The sequence below is a fragment of the Sorex fumeus genome, unplaced genomic scaffold (assembly GCF_029834395.1).
Source record: "Sorex fumeus unplaced genomic scaffold, SorFum_2.1 ptg000072l, whole genome shotgun sequence".
Classification (NCBI taxonomy): Eukaryota; Metazoa; Chordata; class Mammalia; order Eulipotyphla; family Soricidae; genus Sorex; species Sorex fumeus.
Genome location: NW_026606129.1, coordinates 40,438,864 through 40,465,039, shown reverse-complemented (window position 1 = coordinate 40,465,039; position 26,176 = coordinate 40,438,864). Strand labels below are relative to the sequence as shown.

At 43.7% G+C, this 26,176-nt stretch overlaps 1 protein-coding gene across 2 annotated transcripts in view; it reads right to left on the bottom strand.

Moving 5' to 3' along the window:
* Positions 1-24,746, bottom strand: part of CTDSPL (CTD small phosphatase like) — a 131,743-nt gene extending 106,997 nt beyond the window's left edge. For both annotated transcript variants that reach the window (XM_056129508.1, XM_056129509.1), the window contains exon 1: positions 24,635-24,746. In XM_056129508.1, the coding sequence (XP_055985483.1) occupies positions 24,635-24,713 (79 nt within the window). In that variant the 5' untranslated portion in view covers positions 24,714-24,746. The remainder of the gene's footprint in view (positions 1-24,634) is intronic.
* Positions 24,747-26,176: the final 1,430 nt, after the last annotated feature.

Below are 26,176 nucleotides of genomic sequence, written 5' to 3'. Positions count from 1 at the left end.
CCTGCACTGGAAAGAGGGGAAAGAGGTGCTGGAGTAGCTCAGACCACGGGGGATGAGCTGCAGTTCAAATGCAAATCCCAGTAATTCAAAACTTAGTGAGGGTCTTGTGTTAGGGGTGCAACAGGTCAACTGATTTTATGTTTTAAGATGACTCCTCTTTGGGCCAGATAAAGTATATTGGTTAAGGTGCTTGCCTTGCGTGTAGCCGAGCCTCGTTCAGTCCCTGGCACCAAATATGATCCCTGAGCACTGCCAGGAGTGACTCCTGAGCACAGAGCCAGGAGTAAGTCCTGAGCACTGTTGGGTGGCATCAAAACAAAAACAAAAAAGATAAACACACTTGTTTTTGTATTGCATATAGTTCTTTGTTTCCCTTCTAATATGATTTAACTGAGCTTAATATAAAGGACTTAACTAAGTATTTGTCTCTTTATTCCTATAATGAATTCTTACAATAATAGAGTACAACTGGCAAATCAAGCAAACCTCTTCTTTGATATTAAGATTATCTGACTACACATTTGTAAATAGAACTTGCAGAAACCAAGCTGGTGCTCTGTGGTCAGCACTCCAGAGAAAGCCAGTATGGCCCCAGACCAAGTGCTCCCAACTCCCTCTGAAAAGTCACCTGAAAGGAAGAGAACAGGATCTGCATGCCTGCCTAGGGCAGCCTGAGTTAGCTAGCCATGAGAATAACCTAAAACTCCTTTGGGAAGCTCAAGACCAAGTCTTCTGTATATCTTCCTTAAACACACACTCACTGAGAAAAGAGCAAAAAAAAAAATCATCATTTCTTTAGGATTCATCTCTATATATATTTTGGGAGTAATATATTTTGTTTTTATTTGGGGGCCACAAATGGTGGCAGTGCTCAGATGTTACTCCTGGCTCTATGCTCAGGGAACACTCCTGGTAGTGCTCAGGGGAACCATATGTGCTGCCAGGAATCAATCAATCAAATCAGGATCAGTTTCAAGCAAGGCATTAACCACCGTACTCTCTCTCTAACCCTAAGTGGTAGCATTTTAAAAAATATATATTAATGCTCAACTAAAATTATGAAATATTTAAACATACAAGTACAGAGAATGAATATTACAAACTCATTATGTATATTCGTCTATTCAACCACAGACCTAGCATATCTTAACATCTTGTTATAACTATCTCAAAGCAGTTAATAAACAAACTGAAGTTTCCTGTGTGCCCTTCCTTGATTCCACTCCTTAGTCTCTCTCCATATTCATTATTATGACATGTGAGTAATCATTCCTGAGAATGTTCCTTGTAATTTAATATCTATCTTGGCACTATGAAATTATTTTTGCGTGTCTCCAAAATCTGTATATATGGCATCATACTGTATATGCTTTTATAATTTTACATTTTAATCTTGTTATTAGCTATGGCCCTAGTTCATGCATTTTAATTGTTGGACATGGCTTATTTGATTAAACATTACTCAATTTATTTAGGATTTTGTTTTATTAACAAAAATAATTCCTTTCCTAGGCACATCTCAGCTGAACTTCTCAAAAGAGCATATCCCTTAAAAAAAAAATCAATAAAGCCTGAAATAGGATTAATCTTGAAGAGACACCAGGCTACTGAACTGTTCTAGGTAGTCCGGTCTCTAGGCTGAGATCTCTGGAGCCTTCTCAGGATGGGGGCAAATTGATTCCCAGCCCTGCAGAAAGGGCCAGTGTCCCACCCACCCGACATCTTCTGGCATATAAATGGCCCAGCTCCACAGTTCCATGACTAATCTGGAAAAGACGCCAAGCTGCTGAATCGTCCCAGTTCCACAGCTTCTGGAATGCATAGCTGTGCGACACCACCAGATTTTACAGTAGTGAGAAACCAGTAAGAGCACAGCAAAGTAGGTGGGAAAGTTGTGTAGAAGCCCACTAATCTTAATGACCAAAAACAGTAACACAGAAAGCTCAATTAGCACCAAACAGCTCAGCAAATCTCCGAACAATGACTTTAGCAAAACGCCACCGTGAGATATGAAAATTTTCACAAATTTTTATTACTAAGTTTTAATTTTTTAAAGTCCAATTATCATTTTATTGTAACATGCAATATAAAGAATTTTGTGCCTACTAAAGGGGGGCTTGGGGGGATGAGAGAGAAACTTAGAACAGTGGTGGAGGAATGCTCATACTGCTGGTGGGACTGTTGTTGAAACACAATACCTAAATAATTTCATTATGAACAACTTTGTAAATTATGGTATTTAAATAAAGTTTTAAGAATGAAAATAAAGCCTGTAATAATTGGCTTGTATTTTTTCCTAGTAGTTTCTAGAAAATGGGCTGGAGCGACAGCACAGCAGATAGGGCGTTTGCCTTGTACATGGTCTACCCAGGTTCGATTCCTCCGCCCCTCTCAGAGAGCCCGGCAATCTACGGAGAGTATGGAGAGTATCCCGCCCACATGGCGAAGCCTCGAAAGCTCACTGTGGCATATTCGACATGCCAAAAATAGTAACAAGACTCACAATGGAGACATTACTAGTTCCCACTCGAGCAAACTGATGAACAATGGGAGGACAGTGCTACAGTTTCTAGAAAATCAGCACCAAATTCAGGTAGAAATAAATATTGTTAACTAATGCTGCTAAGTTGAATTATCAGCAGGTGGGGCCAGTAGAATATTTTATTACAATAGTTCAAATAGTTCCAATATTTTATTACAATAGTTCTAATATAGTTCAGCATTTTTCCCCCCAGGTATGAAACTGCCACATTAGATGTTTGGCCATTATAGAGGGCCTACAAGTGCTAGGATTTTTTGATAAAACTCCTTTCTGTTAAAATAGTTTAAGTGGATTCTGTGATTTGCAACCTAGAAGTCTGACCAACGTGATGGGATCAAGAATTTTTTTTAAATTTTCCTTTTGCTTTTCGGGTCATGCCCGGCAATGCACAGGGGTTACTCCTGGCTCTGTACTCAAGGGCAGTGCTCAGGGGACCATATGGGATGCTGGGAATCGAACCCGGGTCGGCCATGTGCAAGGCAAATAGCCTACCCGCTGTGCTATCGCTCCAGGCCCAGGGATCAAGAATTTTTTTTTTTTCATTCTTTTTTTTTTTTCCCCCTTTATTTTATTTTATTTTTTTTAAAGTTGTAGATTTACAATTTTTTGTGCTTTGGTTTCAATTATACAATGATCAGATACCCATCCCTCCACCAGTGCCCATTTTCCACCACCATGGATAATATCCCTCCCACCCCCATCCCCCCATCCCCCCGTCTCTGTGGCAGGGCAATCCCCTGTGTTCTCTCTCTCCTTTTGGGTGTTGTGGTCTGCAAAAGAGGCATTGAGTGGCAAACATGTTCAGTCCATAGTCTACTTTCGACATGCATCTCCCCTCCTGGGAGGATCCTCCAAACATCCTTTATTTGGTGCTCCCTTCTCTATCTGAATAGCCCTTTCCTCTAGGATACCTGGCTGGCCTCTAAGTTATGGAGTAATCCTCCTGGTGCTGATCTCAGCTATTCTTGGGTATTAATCTCATACTTTGTTACTTTATATCCCCCAGATGAATGCAATCTTTCTATGTCTATCCCTCTCTTTCTGACTCATTTCGCTTAGCATGATACTTTCCATATTGTACCACTTGTATGTAAATTTCATGACTTCATCTTTTCTAAGAGCTACATAGTACTCCATTGTGTAGATGTACCAAAGTTTCTTTAACCAGTCATCTGTTCTTGGGCATTCAGGTTTCTTCCAGTTTCTGGCTATTGTAAAGAGGGCTGCAATGAACAAACAAGTGCAGATGTCACTTCGACTATACATTTTTGCCTCTCTGGGATATATTCCCAGGAGTGGTATTGCTGGGTCAAATGGGAGCTCAATTTCTAATTTTTTGAGAATCGTCCATACTGTTTTCCAGAAGGGCTGAACCAGTGGACATTCCCACCAACAGTGAAGGAGTGTCCCTTTCTCGCCACATCCACGCCAGCATCAGTTGCTTTTGTTCTTTTGAATTTGGGCCAGTCTCTGAGGTGTGAGATGGTATCTCATTGTGGTTTTGATCTGCATCTCCCTGATGATTAATGATGTAGAGCATTTTCTCATGTGCTTTTTTGCCATTCGGATTTCTTCTTTGAGAAAGTTTCTGTTCATTTCATTGCCCCATTTTTGGATGGGGTTGGATGTTTTCTTCTTGTGGAGTTTAACCAGTATTTTGTATATCCTGGATATCAACCCCTTGTCAGATGTGTATTCGGTGAATATCCTTTCCCATTCTGTAGACTGTCTTTGTATTTTGGTCACTGTTTCTTTGGAGGTGCAGAAGCTTCTTAGTTTAAGATAGTCCCATTTATCTATCTCTGTTTTCACTTGCTCGGCCAGTGGCGTGGCATCTTTGAAGATACCATTAGCTTCAATGTCATGGAGGGTTTTGCCAACTTTATCTTCAATGTACCTTATGGTTTCTGGTCTGATGTTGAGGTCTTTAATCCATTTTGATCTTACTTTTGTACATGGTGTTAGGCAGAGTTCTGAGCCTGGGATCAAGAATTTTTGAGAGCTTCCTTAGCACCTTTTTCTTTTAAAAACATCTTAGAGAAAAAATCTTTATTGACATATTGTGATTTACAATACTGTTAAAGATGGTTTAATGCATATATCATTCGAACAGCACACCTACCACCAAGGTACTCAATTCTCTCTTAAAACCACCATAAGGGACAGTGGGATAGTGCAGCAAGAAAGACACTTGCTTGCCTTGTGTCCCACCTGGGTTTCATTCCTAGCATCTTATATGGTCCCCCAAGGAGTGACCCCTGAGCACAGATCCAAGAGTAATTCCTGAGCAATGCTGGGTGTGGCCTCAAAAATCAATTTAAAAATCCACTTATTTTTTAGTTCTACACCTAGAAAGAGTATGGAAGTGGTAAGAATGCCTATGCTTCTTCCAAATTCTACAGATAAAAATTCTTAGATTCCTGACCTTTCTAAATGTTAACTTCTCTCTTTTTACTATTCACAAAACATAAGTTAAGAAGAGGAGGATTAAGAGTTAATAATAAATCCCAGGGAAACAGAATCTGTTATATAAATAACATAACATGAACTGTATGAAAATGTGGCCTGTCATCTTGGATAAGCCCTAGGAATTATCCTGTTAAATAGGCTGTTCTGGCAGGAGCAGAAAGAGGCATCTTTTTAAAAATATCGCTGTCTTTCAGGATGTAAATCATAATGAGCTGATGATAGTTTCCGAATATTTTCCAATATATTCCAATTTCTTTTTTGTTGCTGTTGTTCTTGCTGATGTGTTTTGCTTTTTTGTTTATGGGACAAAGCTAGCATTGCTCAGGTGCTACTCCTGGCTCTTCACTAAGGAATTATTCCTGGTGGGTTCATGGAATCATAAGGGGTGCCAAGGATGGAACTGGTGTCAGCCATGTGCTAGGCAAACACCCTACCCTCTGGGCTATTGCTCCAGCCCCTACAATTTCTTTTTTCAGGGAGTCAAATAGGCTCGACTTGATTTTAGACCATCTGGTGAATGTAGTTCTTCATCCCAATGTCAAGTTATCTTACCTCTCTTGACTACCACAGATGTTTAAAGAGGGATTACAATACCTACATCTTAAGGATTTAGGAAATGAAATGAGATATACATACATAGTACTTGAAATAGAGTGGTCATAAAACAAATTGCAGTTCCTATGGTGCAGTGCAGGTCCTTTTCTGCAAACACTACACTTGAGACCTCAAATCAAGGGCCAGTCTCATCCATATGGGCATACCAAAAATCTGGCAGGAGAGAGCAATCAGCATAGAGTGCTCCATAAATGGTTACTAAGTAAATGAATTAGCACTGTAGCACTGTCCTCCCATTGTTCATCGATTTGCTTGAGCGGGCCCAGTAACTCTCCATTGTGAGACTTGTTGTTACTATGTTTGGCATATCCAATACATTCTGGGGAGCTTGCCAGGCTTTGCCTTGTGGGCGAGAGTAGAAAGGGGCGGAGGAATCAAACTCAGATTGGCCATGTCGGCTGAGTGCAAGGCAAACGCCCTACCGCTGTGCTATCGCTAATAAGAAATGGTGAGTACTCTGGGCTTTCCAAAGGAGGGCAGGTGAGAGCCCCTCCCCCGCAGCTGACCTCCACAAACCCAACCGCTGCCACACTCCAAGCCGCTCCCCACTTACTCAGGCTGAGCCTCACGCATGAGTGAAGTCCTACGGAACCCAGGTAATGCGGAACTTTGTGACCTTGGACTCTGGGCTCAATGGGACTCGGAAGCGGAGATCCTCTGCCTGTCTCCCCCAGTCTTCAGCAACCCAGGGGTCACTCCCATAAGCCACCTCCTGCCAGTGCCAAACAATCTCCTCATCGGACACCCTCCAGATCACATGGCTGCTTCTCCTGGAAGGGAGCATAAAATGAGGCCCCATAGCCATTCCACCGGCCTCCGTGCCAGACTGTTTTCACTCGGGGCACCCCACATAGAGGCGGGTGAGAACCTCCCCACCCCAAGGGACCCAGCCCTGGCAGCTGACCTCCTCAACAGGACTGCCACCATGCTCCAAGAAGCTCCCCACCTGCTGGGGCCGAGACTCACGTGAGTGAACATATTCCTGGACCGCGTGGCCACTTTTGCAGCCACGTGACACATCATAAGACACTCGCTACCCATTCTCCATAATTGCTACACCATATTTGATGGGGTTCAGACAGTAAGCAACAAATCATAGAGGGAAAAAATATATATGCATATGTTCAGATACATATACCAAAGCTTACATCACCCAAACTTTAACAATATGTTAGTGATATCATATAGAATGTGTTAATGGCTCCTGCCAAAATAGAACAATCTTCACACTGTTTCCTATATGAACACTTTTTTGTAAGCATGTTCAGCAGTTTTTCATAACATACAATACAAAATACATTCTTTTGGTTGTGTTTTGGGCCAGGAATTGAGGTTTGGGATGGAAACATGCAGAATTTGGTGGTGGGAAGGTGTAATGGTAGTGGGATTGTTGTTTGAATATTAAATGTAATCAAATATTGTGAACTAACTTATAAGTACAAAATTTAAAAAAAAAGAAATGGTGAGTACTTGTATACTTTGTATGTATTTGCATAAAACATTTCAAGACATACATATGTGTACATATTTACTTCTCATAATTATGGGGTATTTACTATCTTGAAATAAAGAATCAGAATAACTAAGGGCCTTGGAGGAATTTACAATGCATCAAGTGATGGATCTGGGAGTCAAAGCCAATCTATGCCCTTAATTGATATTCTCTTTCTATTTCCTATCAGGCAGTATTGGGAGGGGACAAGAGAAGATGACACTTCAGCTGGATCTTAATGATGAAAAATTCATTAGGAACATAAGATCAACCAGTACATGCTCAATGGGATGAAAAGGACAGCAAAGTTTGGGTGCACAGCAAGTAGTTGATTAGAGGGTGAGGTGAAAGGGAATCCCTGGACAGGAGGTCTAGGGTTGTCTGGGAAGGCAGCCTGTGACATGTCATGTTACCTTTTTGTTTTGTTTTGGTTATGTTTTGGTTAGCGGTCATACCCAGCTGTGCCCAGGACTGACTTCTGGCTCTATGATCAGGGATCACTCCTGGAGAGCTGAGGGGGCCATATGAGGTACTGGGGATCAAGTCTGGGCAGCCACACGCAATGCAAGAACTCTTCCCAGTACTATCTTTCTGGATCCTCATGTTTTTCTCTTAGGGCCAATGGAAATCCACTAACAGATTAGAAAGGCAATCATATGACCAACTGTGCTTGAGAAATTTATCCGCAACAGCACCCAGGGAGAAGAACTGGTATGAGAGCCCAGACCAGAGGTTAGAAGAGTGAAAGGAATGTTGTCTATTTGTGCCATCTCCTTCTCTCTGTCACTCTGACCATCTCCACATTATTTTCTATATGGTGTTTTTACATTGGTGACCAACAAGATGGTGATCTCTACACAAAAGGGGCCACACTTTCTGATGAGGATTTCACTTTCAGGAAACTCTCAACTAGTTTTATTACTTGATGGTAAAAAAAACACAACACATACCTGAGCATTAGCCCACTCTTCCCTTTCATTTTAGGTAGTGGGACACTTTTATCTACAGACACTCATGGCTTAAAAGGTGTGCCACACCCTCGAGAGCATTTACCCTGTCTGCAGAGCTGGATTTCAGCACATTTATTTCTGTTCTGGCAATATTCTATTCCTTTGTTCTCTTAAACTCCAGACATCAAGACAGTCACTATTTTTATACTATTGTATAAGTACGGGAGACTATATTTTAAACTCAAATGCTGATTTAGCTTATAGTCTTGTATTAGCTCTCTGCAGAAGGATACTCAACATTAGAAAAAAATTCTCAGCTTCAATTTTAAACTTGAAATATATACATATATATGTACATGTATGTTTATATATGGAGAGTGGAGAAGTAATAGGTCTTGTCTCACAGCCCTACTTGCTCAGAAGGCAGGGAACAGTGGTCCTGTGAGTTTGTAAAACGTTTTGGTCTTCTCTTCTGTTTAAATGATGACCACTTTTACTTCTGAGGAAGGGTTGGTACTATATTAAGCTCAAGACTGCTTCAAATTAAGAAGGCTGATCAAAATTTAAGGAAAGAATAGAATCTAGAAATAGATCATCCAGATATGGCCAATTGATTTTTAATAAAGGGTAAAGCAATGCAGTACAGACTGATGATTTTTTTCAATGAATGATGCAGAAACAACTTGGCATCTAAATGCAAATAAATCTTAATTTCTGTTCCTTGAAAACAAAACAAAAACAAAACCACCATTAACATCTCCCACTCTTTTGGATGGCTATTATCAAGAGACAGAAATATGGGTGAGGCTATGGCAAAACTGTAATCCTTGATCACACGGTGGGAACTAAAATAGCCACTATGGAGCACAGCATGGCTGTTCCTCAAACTACACAGAATTACCACATAATGTATCAACTCCACTCACAGCATATATCCAAGGACTGAAAGTGGGACTCAGTTTATAGCAATGTTTCACAATGGCTGAAATATGGAAAATACTCATGACCACTGATGATAAATAATCAAAATATGGTCTAAACTATGTGCCATATAAATATATGTAATGTGTACAAATCAAATCCACATACTTTACATAATGGAATATATACATTTTCTTAAAAAGGAAATTCTAATATATTCCCCAACATGGGAAAAGCATGAAGACATTAACTAGTGAAATGAGACAGTCATAGGTGATACATAGTGTGACACCATTTAGAGAAGGTAGCAAAATCAGACTGAAAAATGGGGGTTGTCAGAGTCCAGGGAGAGAGGAAATGTGAGTTCTATTTAATAGGAAACTCCACTTTAGGAAGTTAATGATACTTTCAGTTTTGAAGATTAAGAAAGTTCTGGAGGTTGGGCTGGAGCAATAGCACAGCAGGTAGGGCGTTTGCCTTGCATGCGGCCGACCTGGGTTCAATTCCCAGCATCCCATATGGTCCTCTGAGCAACACCAGGGGTGATTCCTGGGCGCAGAGCCAGGAGTAACCCCTGTGCATTTCTGGGTGTGACCCAGAAAGCAAAAAAAAAAAAAGAGAGAGTTCTGTTCAAAGGTTGTGATAGTTGCACAATATAATGTACTTAATACTATTGCTTTAGACACTTAAAATGGGTAAGATGGTAAATTTTATATCGTGTGAAAATGATGGCAAAACACATTCAACAAAGTATTTGTATCTGAAGACTGTAAGTAACCTTTAAAGATTAATCAAAAATACACACGCGAGGGTGCACATCCAGAGATGCTTGGGGACTATTTTTAGCACAGGTTGGGGGTAAGGGCATTCACTGCAGCACTTGGGAAACTTGGGCTCCTACATGTGCATCAGTCCTTTAAGTGACTTCCAGAGCCCAAACAAACAATCCAATTTTTAAAACTTGGGCAGCAATCTGAACAGAGACTTCACTCCAATCATTTTGACAGCACACAAGCACATAAAAAGATTCTCAGTTGTTAGGGAAACAGAATCCAAAATCAAGAGAAGACACCACTAGACAGATACCCTCCAGAATGGCTCAAGTCAAACACTGACAATGCCAAGTATCAGTCAGTACAAGGACGCAGAGCAGCAGGAAACATTGCTGGTGACAGGCAAAATGGAACCTCCACTTTAGGAAACACCGTAAATGATGTTATATCTAATTGAACACTAGTCAGCAATAAAAAAGGAATAAATTACTAATATAAGCAATGAATGAATTTCAAAAAAAACATTATGCTAAGTGAAAGAAAGCACACTCAAAAGGCACGATTCTGTTTATAAGATATTTTGGAAAAGACAAAAATAAAAAGAGAGGGAAGAGAAGAGAGCGATCATTGTTGGGGATAAGTGTGGGGGCGGGAATGATAACTGCAAAGACCACAGAAACTATGGTGAGGGGATCATATTATTCCTCTATCTTGACTGTGATGATAGACAGTTATGTAACTTTGTCAGAATTTTGGGGGCTAGGGAGATAGCATGGTGGGTAAGGTGCTTGCCTTGCTTGCAGCCTATGTGGGTTCAATTCCCAGCACTGTATATGGTCCCCCCAGGTCCTGCCAGTAGGGATACCTTAGCACTCAGGTGGGAGTAATCCCTGAGCAAACCAGATGTGTTCCTGCCAGGGGAAAAAAGCAACTTAGAATTCTGTACCTTGAATTATACCCCAAAGATTTCTTTTCATTGTATGAAAACTTAACAACAACAAAACCTTACCGATCTTGCTGGAGAAAGAGCACAGAGGTTAAAGGCACTTGGCACTGCACATGGCTGATTCCAGTTCAATCTCAGGCACTGCATATGGGCTATGATACTATCAAGAGAGATCCCTGAGCAGAGAGCCAGAAGTAAGCCCTGGACATGGGTGGGTATGGGTACCCTCTGCCTCCCCACACCATAAAAACTCAAGAAGGGGCAGGAACTAGTCCAAAGATCAGGTATGTGCCAATCTGGTCTCCATTTGGGGTACCACCCATGGTTTTGCCAGGTGAAACCCTCGATCTGCTCTGAGCCCTGGTTCTACTGGGTGTGGTCCTGGTAATCACTGGCCCTGAACCACAGGCCAACATGGCCAAACACTGCTGGGAGTCACCCCCAGAGCACCATTTGGAAGACTACGCCAGAAAAAAACAAAACTGAAACAAAAGCCTCAAGGAAAGAAGTCAGGTCTATGGCACTGATACAGGGTGTACAGTGAAGGAGCAAAAATCAATGGTTTATCAATCACTGCTTATGCATTTGACAGAGTTCATGACTCAAACTGAACATTTGTTTGATGACTACTATGAAATGAATCTGTTCTAGCCAAAACAAAAATGAATATATTAAGCCATTTTCTCAAAAAGGTTGGAAAAGAAATACAGCTCTCACTGAAGACATGGAATGAAAATCAGTGGTTTATGACTAGAACATATGCGAGCCAAACACTCAGAACATATTTATGAAATGCTAAGTATGAATTTTGAATCTTGATCAGAATGCAGAGATTGTGCACATTAAAGTACAGTATAAATTCTTATTAGAATACTGACTTCTTTCTGGCACTAAAGGTTAAATTTATTCAATCCATGTTGACAAGGTGATATAGTCTATTCTTCAAGATACCCGAAAGCACTGAAAGCGCAGGTTAAATACTAACTTCAAAAGGTAAGAACAGTAGCAATCATCAATTTTTAAGCTACTTCTCTTCAGTTTTTAAAGCGCTTGAAGTAACAGGATTGTAAAACATTTTGGCAAATAGCCTTAATGCAAATTATAATTACAAAGAAACCCTTCAGTATTTGAAGCAGTTACTCAGAATCAAAATGCACTATTACTTAGATGATTACATAATCCTTAGCATCCATAAAGACCACTGTTTATTAAGCCCTGGTTTCAGAGAACTATGCCACCAGTGTTTGCAGTCTTGATCCCAAACGCAAACATGTTCATATCCTGACCCAGTGTTACAAACAGTTCCTGAGCCCTATGTGCTGTTATTTCAGAGCTATAAAGCAAATATTTCTTTAATTTTCTTTTAAATAAAGTATGTTTATTTTAGATTGTAATTTTATTTTAAAATAGTTTTAAATATCTAATACTGCTTTAAATATTTCTTTTATTTCAAGTAACTGCATCCTCACTCTTGAAGAACATAAAAAGGCATATTAAACATTTACAGGAAAGGTGACCATTTAAAGGAAAACAGACTTTTTTTTTAAAAAAAGATAGGTAATTGAAAAATACTGAACTGGGGTCAGAGAGACAGTACAAGAGGTAAGGTGCTTGCCTTCCTGCATGCAGCTGATGCCATTAAAATCCCTGGTATACAGGCCCTTCAGCACCACCCAGAGCTATCCCTGAGCACAGTGCCAGGAATAAGCCCTGAGCCCTGCTGGGTAAAACTCCCCCACTGCCAGAATAATACTGATCTTTAAATACCTAAGGAATCAAGATTTCAGATCTAGATGTTGTAATATATGTATTACATCTTCAATATTACTCAAAAGAATCCTTAGTTTCTTCTTTTTGTAGCTAGATAATGCTGATCTTGACAGAACTTACACATTACTGTCAAAGCACAAAAAAAGGTAATTTAAACCTAGACTCATTTGTAGTCTATGGCCAGAGTGTCTCCTGACCTCTGTGAGATACTGACTTAAAGAATGAACCTAGCAGTGTGGTGATGTATCCCCAGCCCCCAGCCCCAACATCATTAGAAAAAGGCATGATTAAACTAAATCATGAAGCTGTAGATCTCTCTTGGAAACACAGTCTTGCCAATGCAAGAGGGTGACTCTCCTACGTGGGCTCTCCAGTCAAGAACAGTCTTCCACAAGTTACTGAAGCCCTTGGCCCTACTTCCATGGCAGCCAGGCCAGGCTTTCCTCGTCAGTGCACAATGTCCAGTGGCCAGGAGTGCTAAATCCAGAGGTAAGTGCCTTTGTGTTTACCCCACAAAAATGTTTCTATTTTCTTAGACAGACACTTTCCTAATTGATAAACAGAATGGAATATAAAGTTTTAAACGTGATTACTAGACAAAGAGTGCATGAAAAATACATGTAGAGTCCAGGAAGATAGCTCTAAGAGATGGAGTGCATGCCTTTGCAGGCATGAGGACCAGAGTTCACTCGCTGGCATCATGAAACCCCTGGAGCACTGTGGGGATTGCCAGCTATGCCTTGGTGGCAACCAAGCACTGCAGAGTTGCTTTGGTAGTCTCTAGGACTGCTCGGCTGAAATAGCTCCTCATTGACAGACTTGAGAACTGAAAAGCCGCAGCTCTGGGCCAAGCATCCACCAGAATCTGTCCACATGCCCAGCACGATAGGTGAGTGCCTTCCTCCAAATAAATTAAATAAACTTAAACATCAGCTGTCAATTAAGCCCGAGTGATCTAGACTCGATTTCACATGGATTTCATTATCATTTCTCTTTTGAGGGACAATCAAACTTCTCAAAGCACTAACTCAATTTGAGTTTTACTTTGGTCACAGAATAATGGTAAAATAAACCTTAAAACTTTACAACTGTGGTCCTTCCTTAAAATAGTTCATGTGGTCTAAAAATTAATCAGGAGAAACTGGATTCCAGAAGATGGAAGACAGACATACTAAGTACTAGGGAAAACCTTGGACATTATTCCTAGAGTAAAGTCAAGAATATGAAAGGTAGAAAGAAGGCAGATCAGCGAAGAGCTTTCAGATCTGATAACATGGCAGTGAACCCTGGGTCTCTTCTTTACCTCAAACAGCCCAGAACTAAAGCTGAAGAAACTAGCTACGGGGAGAAATGACCTAGTAGAAACAGAATTCCCTTCAAATTCCAACTCCTTATGCCCACAGAACAAGAAAAGGAGCTGTCTATGAAACTCAACTTTCAGACAATAACTCTGCTGCAGCCAAATACCATGCACATTTCACAACAAAGACATACATGAAGACAAACACAGACATACAAATATTGATGCAGGAACCTGAGAAACACCTAGGCCAGCAAAACCCACTGGTACCTAGAATTCAGTCCTCATCAGGGAGTCCCTGCTGGAGTACTATCAGAAAGCCAACTAGGAGAGAGAAATTTCTTTTTGTTTTTGTTGTTGTGGGGCCATACCTGGCTGTGCTTGGGGCTTACTCCTGGCTGTGCTCAGGGATCACAGATGGTAGTGCTCAGGAGTACCGCCGAACCTGGGTCGGTCACATATAAGGCAAGAGCTCTACCCACTGCGCAATGTCTTTGGCCCCATAGTGAGGGGGCTGAGGAGAGAATTTCATTAATGTCAGTTCCTCATCTCTCAGATCAGCAGAGCCCACATGATCAGCTTGGACTTCCATCCTTACTCAGTAACCAAGTGATCCTCTCCTTCCTGCTGAGGTGGTGTCAGAAGAGGTAAAGAAAGTGTCAGGGCCAACTAGTAAGGAGTCCACCTCTTCATGGTTTAGCAGAGACCACGTGGGAGCAGAAATGACCTCCTATGATCCCCCAAGAAGATACCTTGGATTTCTCTCTCTGCCTGGTAGTTAACAGGAGGTGCTTTCTTCTCTGCCATAGTGGTGTCAGAGAAAGCAACAATTAAACAGGGTTTAAATTAGACGCAGTCTCAGAGCACGACACAAGTTTCCATCGTAATTTCACTGTAATGCAAGAACCAGAAAATCCTGAAATGAATTAAAAAAAAAAAACAAACAAGACCAACAACAAGCCAATAGACACCAAAACCAAGAGGATAAGAGATTTTATACTTATCCAAAAAAAGATTTAAAAACAATTATGATAGGGAGGCTGGAGAGACAGTGCAACAGGCAGGGTGCTTGCTTCGCTATGAAAATATAGTTATGATAGAGATAAAATAAGTGGGCAGGTTATTTGCTTTGCATGTGGCTAAGCTGGGTTTGATCCCCTACACTTGGTATGGCCCCTGAACCCTGCCAGGAGTGATTCCTGAGCACAGAGTCAAGAATAAACCCTAAGCACCCCCAAGTGTTGCCCAATAACCAAAGGGAAAAAAAAGTTATGATAAAAGTATTTCAAATAAATGAAGCCAATAACCTCAGCAATGAAATAAAGTCTCAGCAAGAAATGCAAGTAATAAAGAAAAACTAAATTAAAAAATTAGAACCTCAAAACAGAAAACTTACCAAAAACCCAGTCAGTGGATAGGCTCAGCAACAGTGGTAGGGACTAGCAACAAATTGATGAACTTGAATATAAAGCAAACGCAAGAATAAAATGGGAATCAATAATGAGAAAAAGAAACCCAGTACAGAGATGTTCTGTTTCCTGGCACCACATAAGAAACAAAAACAAACAAAAAGCGAGCTTCTGAGCTATGAAAAGACATGAAGGCACCTAAAATGCACATTGCAAAGGAAAAAAAATCTGAAAAGAGCTACATACTATATAATTCCAACTAAATGACACTGTGGGTAAGGTAAAACTATGGAACTATCTGTTAGTACTACTGGTGATTCCTAGGGATTAGTGGGAAAGAAAGAATGAGTAAGTAGAATGTAGAAATTATAGGAAACTATATGATATGATTATGCTGGTATTGCCCTCCAAACCCATGCCATGTGTTGCATACCAAGCGACCACAATGTAAATTATGTACTCTGAATAAAACAATGGGTCAATGTAGGGTTATCAATTGTAATAAATGCAAACTAGTGTAAGATGTTATTAGTGGTGGGAGGCTATGTCTGTGTGGAAACAATGTTATATGGAAATTCTCTCTATTTTCTGTTCAATTTTGCTATGAATCTAAAGTTGCTCTAAACGTAGTTTAAAAAAATACACTGAACCGAATGAAAGTGAAACATCAAGAATTTTGGAATAGAGTAAAAGCAGTTCTAAGAGAAAAAAAAAACCTGCAGCACTAAATACATATCTTATGAAAGAAAAAATGTCTCAGACTACAATCAAAGCTCCCCTCCAAGAACCCAGAAAAAAGAAAGTAAAAAAACCCAAATCAAACAGAAAGAAAGAAATAATAAAGAACAGAAGTCTCAGAAGTTGAAAACCTAAAATAGAGAAAAATCAACATCACAAAGCTGGTTCTTTGTAAAGATCATGAAAATTGAGAAGCCTTTAGCAAGACTGACAAAAAGTAAGATGAAAGATACATTACCAATATCAAGAATGAAACAGAGAACATTATTTCAGACCATGCAGGCACCAAATGGGTAAGAAGGGAATACTTATAAGTACCCAGACAAAGGTGACAAACTTAGATGAACGGGAGCAAATCATAAAAACAAACACCCATGTGAAAGAGAAAACTTCAATAACTTTGTAACTATTGAAGAAAATAAATTTATAGTTATAAAATGCCCCCAAAAGAAATCTCCAGGATCAGATGATTTTACAAGAGAATTAACACTAATTCTACATAAGCTCTTCAAGAAAACAGAATGGAAAAAGCACTTACCAGTTTTGTTTGTGAGACTGATAATCAATCACATTATGACAATGCAAAAAGAGAGCTACCAATTAATTACATCCATGAATAGAGATGTAAAAACCTTTAATAAAATATTTTCAAAAAGAATTCATCAACATGCTAAAATAATTCTATACTGCAACCAGGTAAGGTTTATTGTAGTGTAGTAGACTATATTAATTAAAGAAGAAAAACCATGTGGCCGCATCAACTTGATGCTAAAAAACAAATGAAAAAATTCAACATCCATTCTCGATAAATATCTCAGGAAAAAAAACCAGAATGCCAGGGGAATTTTCTCAGTCTGATAAAGATATCTACAAAAGAAACCAAACAGCTGACATTATACTTAAAGATAAAAGACTAAATGTTTTCCTATGGGAACAAGGAAAGAATGTTCATTATTACTACTGTCGTTTAACATACTTCTGGAAATTCTAGTCAGTGTATTAAAGCAGCCTTTCTCAACCTTTTTCCAGCCATGGCCCCTTATGACCTTGTTCACTTCCTATCCGTTGGCCACCTAGTCTCACGCCATACCTTCCCCCCACATTCCCATTTACATCATTTTACCTTTACACCTGGGAACATCCTAGAGGCCCAAAGGGGACCATAGAGCCCCTGGATGTGAAACAATGCATTGAAGCAAGAAAATTAAACGGAAAACATATAGATGAAGGTAAAGGTAAAAGGTAAAGGCCCTCCCGTTGATCGTCGATTTGCTCGAGCGGGCCCAGTAACGTCTCCATTGGAGACTTTGTTGTTACTGTGTCTGGCATATCGAATACTCTTGGTAGCTTGCCGGGCTCTCTGAGAGGGGCGGAGGAATCGAACTCGGGTCGGCCATGTTGGCTGCGTGCAAGGCAAACGCCCTACCCGCTGTGCTATCGCTCCAGCCCATAGATGAAGAAACATGTAAAAACACATTACTTGATAAAGTGTATCTATGTAAAATATGCCAAAGAATCAATCAAGTTCAATTACCACTAATAAATAAGCAAGATCATAGGATATATCGAATCCTATAATACATTCACTGTATTTCTAAATACAGGCATTAAAAACTGGCTACCAAAATTAAAAATACCACCACACTAAAATAAATAATAAATTCAGATAAAATCTAACAAAACTTTAGTTGAATTTTTAGGCCCAAAGCTAAAAAGTCCTGATGAAAGAACCAAAGATAATCAGTAACAACGGAGATATGCAAGTGTAACCAAAGTCTTATCAAAATTCTAGTAAGATGTTGTAGAAACAGACACAATTATAAAATTTATATACAGAAAGACAACAGAACCTATAACTAAAACAATTTTTAAAAGGAACAAAAGTTGGGGCTGGAGCGATAGCACAGCAGGTAGGGCGTTTGCCTTGCACACGGCCCACGCGGGTTCAATTCCCAGCATCCCATATGATTCCCTGTGTACCGCCAGGAGTAATTCCTGAGTGCAGAGCCAAGAGTAATCTCTGTGCATCACCAGGTGTAATCCAAAAAGCAAAAAAAAAAAAAAATTAACAAAAGTTGGAGAAACCAGACTATCTTATTAGATAACCAGAGTAATCAGGGTTGTATAGTCTAGGCAGAAATATTATACAGATAGATCAGTGGAACAAAACAAAAGAGGGAAAAAAGAACTATACAAATATATCGAATCTTTTTTTAATGAAGATGCAAAAGAAATTCAAAAGAAGAATGATCTTTCCATCAAATGGTGTTGAAACAAACAGCGAAAGGCAAAATAGAAACCTAAATGTCAGCTTGTACAAAAATTTACTCAGAATGGATCATAGTGTTCAAAGAAAACAATACACCTTTCAGAAAAATCCTAGGGCAAAGACATGGAGGGGATCTCACCAAAGATAGAAAAAAAAAAGCAAAAAAAGATATTGGATATCCTAGCCACCAGGGACATCCTAGATACCAGGACTAAGTAAAACAATGGGTTACCAGTGAACATTTATCAGAATTGCTAAAATCAAACATAGTGACAATAGGGCTAGAGTGGTATTCAATGGGTTTGAAGTGCATGCTTTGCATGCAGGAGGCCGGGGTTCAATCCCTGTCACTGCATGGTCCCTTGAGCACTACCAAGCACTAAACAGAAGTAGTACCCCTGTGTATAAACCCCAAATCAAAGAACATTTATGTGACAACATGAAAAGCGGTGATGATGTGGAGAAATGGGACGACTCATGTTCAGTGGGAAAGTAAAATGAACCATTACTCTGGAAAACAATTTAAATTTCTTTTTCTCTTTTGTTCCTTGCTGGGGTCATATACAGTGGTGCTCTGGTAGCCAGGACTACCTCTAGAAGTGCCATACAGCACTAAGGATCAAACCCAGGGGCTTGAGCATGTACAACATGTGCACTACCACCTGAACCATATTCTTAGGCTCATCCTAGCAGTTTCTTTAAAAATATGTAACCACTATATGACTCAGAAATGCAATTTATCCCAAGAACCTATCCCAGGTATCAATTCACTAAAATAAGACATATGTTTATATAAGAATCTGTACACTGATGTTTTTAACAGCTTTATTTGTAATAGTTTAAACAAGAAACAATCCAAAGTCCTTCTAATGTTAATCATTATAGAAATCATGTCATATTGATGGAATACTACACTGAAAATAAAAAAAAGAAACTAATACAACCTGTAATTGCAATTCACAAGTGACACTCTTTAGAATCTCTAGAAATTATGCTGAATAAAAAAAAGTTCAATTCCAAAATACCATGTTGTTTGACTCCACTTATACAATCTTAAAATGACAACAGCTAAATAATTTAGACATGAAGAACAGACTAGTGGTTGCCATTTGCTATGGAGGACGTTGAAATGGGAGTAAAATAAGCAAGTTCAGAGAGGGGCACTCTAAGGGATATTCCTGGCAATGGAATTATTCTGTATCTTGACTATATCAATGTCAACATAGTGATGATGATATCAATGCCTATGATTTTGCAAGAAGTTAACATGGTGTGGGTGAAAAGACAGAGGGATGGAGGCACTGTGTAATTTCTTACAACTGCACATGAAACGACAGCTATCTTCCAATGAAAAAATGTAATTAAGAAGTTAATCAGCTTGAATCTACTTCAAATATGTTCTGGCATCTGAAATAACTACTGCTTCCAAGAGTCTTCTCTCAGCGATAATTCTGTTAGCAGCCCAAAGGTTAAAGGTTTCTGGGGTCAGCTTAAGTGTTGCAAACATTTGAGGAAAACATACCTACCATCCTGGGCCAAAGCATCTGCCAAAACAAACTCGCCTGAAGAAATCTCATCAAAGGATATATATTAATTTACAAAAGAATTAACTGTTTAGCTACAGTTGAAATATTTTGCTGTTATTGGGCTGGAGCGATAGCACAGCGGTAGGGCATTTGCCTTGCACGCAGCCAACATGGCCGACCCGAGTTCGATTCCTCCGCCCCTCTCGGAGAGCCCGGCAAGCTACCGAGAGTATCTCGCCCACACGGCAGAGCCTGGCAAGCCACCCGTGATGTATTCGATATGCCAAACACAGTAACAACAAAATCTCCAATGGAGACGTTACTGGGCCCGCTCGAGCAAAATCGACGAACAACGGGAGGGCCTTTACCTTTACCTTTTATTGCATGTTGAGGATTTTAATTTGCTTGATTATTTTTAAATTTATTTACCTCCAAACAGCTTTGAAATGTTGTTCTTTTTTAACTGAAAAAATTCACTGCTAAAATGTAAGTACATTTTCATTAATATTTAAACAAAAAGACAAAGTCCCCTCACTTCCCATTGATGTTTCTTCCAGAGATAATCACTGCTATCAATTTGAAGTACTTCCTTCCAGATTATTTTATATACATGTTTATATATTTATATGAATAAATATATAAATATATTTCTAGATACAAGCACAGTTTTCCTGTGTTTTGAATTTTTTGCTGTTTTGGGGAGGCCACATCCAAAAGTGCTTAGGGGTTGCTCCTGGCTTGCTGCTGGCATGGTCAGTGGTGTCAGGGGTTGGATCTGGTGCTCTAGCATGCAAAGCATGAACTCAACCCTTTGAGCTATTTCTCTGGCCTTGTGAAATTTTTTTTACAGTAAGATATGATCTTTCTGTTCATGCCATGGTTTGAATTCCTTTTTACCCTTTTAAAATGTCTTGGAAATTAGCCATTAGTATGTTTAGATCTAACTGAACTTAGGTTTTTCAACTAACTGCCTTGCAGTATTTTGTAGTATTACTGGAATACCATATTATATTTGTCTGCTGACATTTATGACAGTGCCTATTTCTACCATAAGCAACTCAGCCATCAGCAAAAACCCATAGACATGTTTCCCTGAGCCCAAATGAAAATATTTCTCTAGGGTAGGAACCCAGCAGTAGAACTGGGTCTTTGAAGGCAAGGCAACAGGGAGGACTGAATCAGCACCCTTTCTAGTCACCCTCCCTGCTCTTGCTTCCAATTGAGGCTGAAAACTTGCTTCACTACAGCGAGGGGTGGCCATGTTATCCAGCTCTGGCCAACTGGAAATTAGCAAAAGTTGCCGGGCAGTCTTGAGGAAATGTGCTGCTTTCTAGGCAAAAGGGACTGACATGACTTACACTGTCCTTTTTTACTGCCCTGGCGGTGGCTGTAGTGTGTGGAGGGATGGCAGCCATGAATTGCTGGGAGAATCTCAGTGATGTCAATACTGTTATCAATGAGATGCTGAACCAAAGCCAACAGCAGTCGACCTCCAGACTGTTCTGAGGGAAGGATACAGTCCTACTGGCCTAAGCCACAGTATAGCTTGTTTTTCTGTTACTTGCAGCCAACTGTGTCCTAATCAAATCAGAAATAAATTACTCCATAGGAAGCTGTGTGGATTCACTTCATTCTTTCATATAAGCCTATGAGTATCTATCCATTTCTCTAAACTTTAATTCTGAATAACTTCAACCTGAATATTGTGAGTCATTTAGATGTTTAACAAGATGACACGCGAAAAGTGTTTCAATTGAGGTCGTTTTGTTTCAGACATTTATTGACCACTTGGATTTAATTCCGAGATGACTTTGTTTATAGCTCTTACCTTCTTTTCTTATTTTCTGTTTGACTTTTCCTTATTGTTTTATAAAAGTAATTTCCAGATAGTTGGCTGAGTTAAAACTCGTGCAAATTTATTTCTCAGTTTTTACCAATCTAACACAACTGGAAGAAATATGCCATTTGTTGGCCAGGCTGATAGTGACAGTCATCCGGATGGGCATGACTATGTGGCAATGTGTCCAGAAAGGATACAAAGCATATAAAACAGCACAATACATGCTTATTTTGAAAATCTCTACTTAAAGAAAGACTTATGGAGTGGGGGCGTGCTGGTGAACCAGCCAGAAGACTTAACTATTTTATTATATATTTTAATCAACTAAGACCAAAACCAAGTTTTTTTTCTATCTTCTTTTCTTTTTTGGGGGGGAGGGGTAAGGAGAGGGGCTTTGGGCCACACCTGGCTATTCTCGGGGCTTACTCTGCACTCAGGGATCACGCCTAGTGGGGCTTGGGGAACCATATGGAGATGTTGGGGATTGAACTTGGTTGGCTACATGCACGAGAACCACCCTACTCACTGTACTATCCCTCCGCCCAGAAACTAAAGTTTCTATTTCAGAAAATACAGAAGGAAAAGACCATTTCAAAACCATCCCTTTTCCTACTACAAAACACAGAACATGCCAGAGCACTTGATATTTAGAAACAAAACGACAACAGGTTTCTCTGAAACTAAAACTATGTAAAATGCATTGTGCCTATCTAAAGACATCAACACACTTAAGCGAGAAATACTGCTGAACCTGTTTTGTGGCTCAGAATATGAAGAAGCAATTCCAAAAAAGTTGGCTCTGCCCAGAGGTTGCCACACAGGAGGTAGCCCAAATTATCTCCATGTTTTAAAGTGAAAAACCAAAGGGCATCAGATTTTAAGGCTTCAGAAAGAAAGAGTTACTTGCTAGCCACCTCGCCCTAGAGCAGCAGGTGAGTAATTCCCCTAGTCAGTTAAAAACCAGCCAATCTAACACTAGAAAACAAACAAAATAAGCTGTTAAAGATAATAAAAGATTGTCGTGGAAGTAATGTAAACAAGTTGACTAGAACAAGCACTGCCCTTGAGTATTTGTACAGGGTTTGTCTTTTGGTGAAATTGGCAGGGAGAGGGGAGCATTGCCTGGGCACCTACTGTGGGACTCAGATGGGCAACAGCAGGGTGAAGCCTTACAAAAACTACCTCTCCTCCCTCCTGCCCCCCTTCCCAGGTGCCTTGGCCTTTGCTCTCTGTAGCCCAGCATGGGAGAAATGCTCAGTGCATGTGCTGGAGGCCCTGAGCAGAGCCTCCTACTCACCGTTCCCTGCGGTACAAGGCCCAGCCCAGAGCCTGCAGACCCACAGTCCCAGGAACCAAGAGCTTGGAAGGCAAGAAGACCTGGGCCAGGCACCATGCAGATTCACCTAGAGAATCCATCACCCTAGCAGAATTTTCTAGCTTGATTTTTAAGCCGCTGAGAAATATACCTGGGAGTTTGAATTCTAATTTTACCTCAAAGAAAATGAGTCCACAGACAGTGTTTATTGTCTCCAGGAGCTCAAACGGGTGTCATCTCCTCAAAGGCCCCCTCGGGGGTTTCTTGCATTCTCCCTCCTGGGCCTGCCCAGGGTCTCCCACCTGAGGAGAGGCACTAGCATGTGCCTTCCATCCCAGCCCACTTCCTCAGCCTAGCTGGCCACCATCACCCCACTGGCACAGCCAAGGTGAAAACATGTGGGAAGAAATCTGATGCTTTTCCACAGTGGCCTGCGACTTGGCTATGTCTGGAGACGGCCCTGGTGGACTGGGTGGACTGCTCCTGATCTCAGTCCTGGAATGTGAGGGCCACATGAAAGGAAGGTCAGGATGAGGGGCCAGAATAAAACAAGCCACTTTCCATGGTCCTTTTAAACAGACTCAACAGTGAGGCGCAGTAGTAAGCAGGGCACTTGAGGAGGGGGGGGGGGGCTCCTAAGCCTCAGAGGGACATGCCTCCAATGGGAAAAAAAACCAGATGGGAACAGAAAGCTGCAGCGGGTCAGGATGTGGGGAAATGGGGTGGGGGACACGGGAAAAACAGTAAAGGGGGTAGAGAACTTGCTTGCATTCAGTCTACCTGGATTCGATCCTAAGCATCCCATATGGATCCTCAAGCACTGCCAGGAGTGATTTCTGAGTGCAGAGCCAGGAGTAAACCCTGAGCATTGCAGGATGTGCCTCCCCACCCCCCAAATAAATTAGAGGTGGGGAAGTCAGGCCAGCCTCTGCAGCCCTTGGCCAGCTCCCAGGAAACCAGGAAAGATGTACACCTGGTAAGGGGCTCCCTGGGTGCCCACTCGGGCTGGACCTTAAAAGATCTGCAGGTGTTCCGAGTGGAAGGACTTCACTGAAAAAGCCAAGAGCCAGGAAGGGAAAGTACTAGCACTTTCCTGACTGCTCTCCGCATTGCACTGTCAACTAAAAGCAGCCAGGCTCACGGTCTCAAGTCTGGTGCACCCGGGCGCACGCTCACAGGCTCTCTCCAGCTGACCAGGAGCCCCCCGCGGTCAGGCGGCCAGCTGGGTGCAACTGTGCGCACACGGTCGGGAACCCGCACACGAGCCTCTCCGCGGGGGGCAGGCACGCCGCACACCCTCTCCATCGGGCGCACACCCAATCGCCGCGGCTCGGGAACACGCCCCACATGCCCTCCGTTAGGCGCACGCCCGCCCTGACCGCGGCTCACCTGGCGTGTTGCACACGCACGCGAGCACGCACATTCACACTCACGCCCCCTCGGCCCGGGGCACGCACTTCCCAACTTCTCTGGCGGCGCGAGCGCAACAAACTCCCAGCCCGCCAGACTCAGCTGGGACCCACCAGCCACTCCCCAGCCCCCCGCCGCACCGCCCCCGCGAGCCCGCCCGGGCCGAGAGGCACCCGCGCCCGCGCTCCGCCGCCGCCGCCGCACGCACCACGCTCGCTCCGGCTCCGCGGGCGCACCCCCGCACCCACGCACCCTCCGGAGCCCGCGCCCCCGGCCCCCCGCCCGGCCCGAGCGCGCGCGGGGCAGCCAACTCGGGCGGAGCGGGAGGCGCCCGCGCCCCCCTCCTCACCTTTCTCGCCGGCGCCGGGCGCCCGGCCCTCGTCCTCCTTGGGGTTGGTCACCTGGGTGATGATGGCCGGGCCGTCCATGGGTGCGCGGCGCGGCGGCCGCCCGCCGGCCCGGCCCCCCGCCAGCCAGGCGCGCGGGGGCGCGGCGCGGGGGGCGCGCGGGGCCGCGGGCCGTGGGGGGCGCTCGCCGCCGCCGCCGCCGCCGCCGCCTGGGCGCGCCCGCCGCCCGGCCCCGCGCTCGGGGAGAGGCGGCCCGGGCCCGCGCCCCAGCTCTCGCCGCCGCCGCCGCTGCTGGGCTGGAGCGGCCGCCGCCTCGTCACCATGAACCCCGGAGCCGCGCCCGGGAGAGCCGCGCACGGGGAGGCGGAGCGCGAGGCCGGGCGCCGCGGGAAGCGGGAGCGGGCGAGGGGGAAGGAGCGAGCGCGAAGCGAGGGCGGGAGGGCGGGAGAGAGGGAGGGAAGCAGGGAGGGAGCCAGGCAGCGACGGAGGGAGGGCGGGCGGGTGGGTGTGTCCCGGCCCGGGGACCGGCCTCCGCCGCCGCCGCCGGCGCAGGCCCCTGCCAGCCCCGGCAGGAGCGGGCGCGGGGGCGACCGAGGCTCCGGGCGCGGGGCGGGAGGGGGCGTGCACGCCCTGGCCGGGGTCGGGGTCGGGGCGGGTGGGGGGCCCGGCTCAGGTGAGCCGGGTGGGCGCTCGGCGTGGCCGAGGAGACGCCCCCCGGGGCGTGCGGGGGCGGCGCGGGCCGGTCGCCCGGCCGAGAAGGGACTTGCAGGGGCGAGGAGGCAGGAGTGTGGACCCACGTGTGGGACGGGGCCCAGAGACCTGGAGGGCGTCTTGGACGGGGTGAGGGGTGCTGGGCGAGGGGCGTGGAGCCGAGCAGTCGGGGACGTGGGTGCGGAGAACTGCAGGTGCGGAGGTGGCGGTCCCTAAGGTGTGGCTCCCGACGGCAGCGAGGTGGCCCGGGGTGGGGGGCACTTGGAGTGGCCCGGGGAGGAGCGAGGCTCGGTGCTCGGGGCAGCAGGCGCGAGATGCCGGCCGAGCCCGCCTCGGCTTTGGCCCGAGCGAGTCCGCAAACGGGCGGCGGGTCCTCGAGGACCAACGTCCTGGCACGTGAAGGGCCAGAACAATGGGCATTTCCGGGTAGCCTGCAGCCAGGGGGCGTCGAAGACTGAGGAGAGGAGGGGACGCAGGACTGTATCGAGCCCCGGCGACTGTGCCTCTGGAGAGCCGGCGGTGTCGGCGAGAACGCGTAGCTAACGGAAAAGCGCCCCCTCGCTCTCTGGGGACCGGGGGGCCCTTCCGCTCCCGAGGCCCCGGGATCCAACGCGGAGGCCACCGCGGCCAACCGTAAACCAGGGGGCGGGGCTAGGAGGGCAGGGGCGGGGCGGGGCCGCTCGCGCGCGCTCTTCACCAATCAGGTGGGTTGGGGCGGGCCCGCGTGGCGTGACGCAGGTGGGCGGGGCCGAGCGGGCGCTCAGAGCGCGCGGTGTCGCTCCCTGCCTGCCGCCGGCCGCCGGCCGCCGGCCGCCGGCTGCGCGCGCACTTCG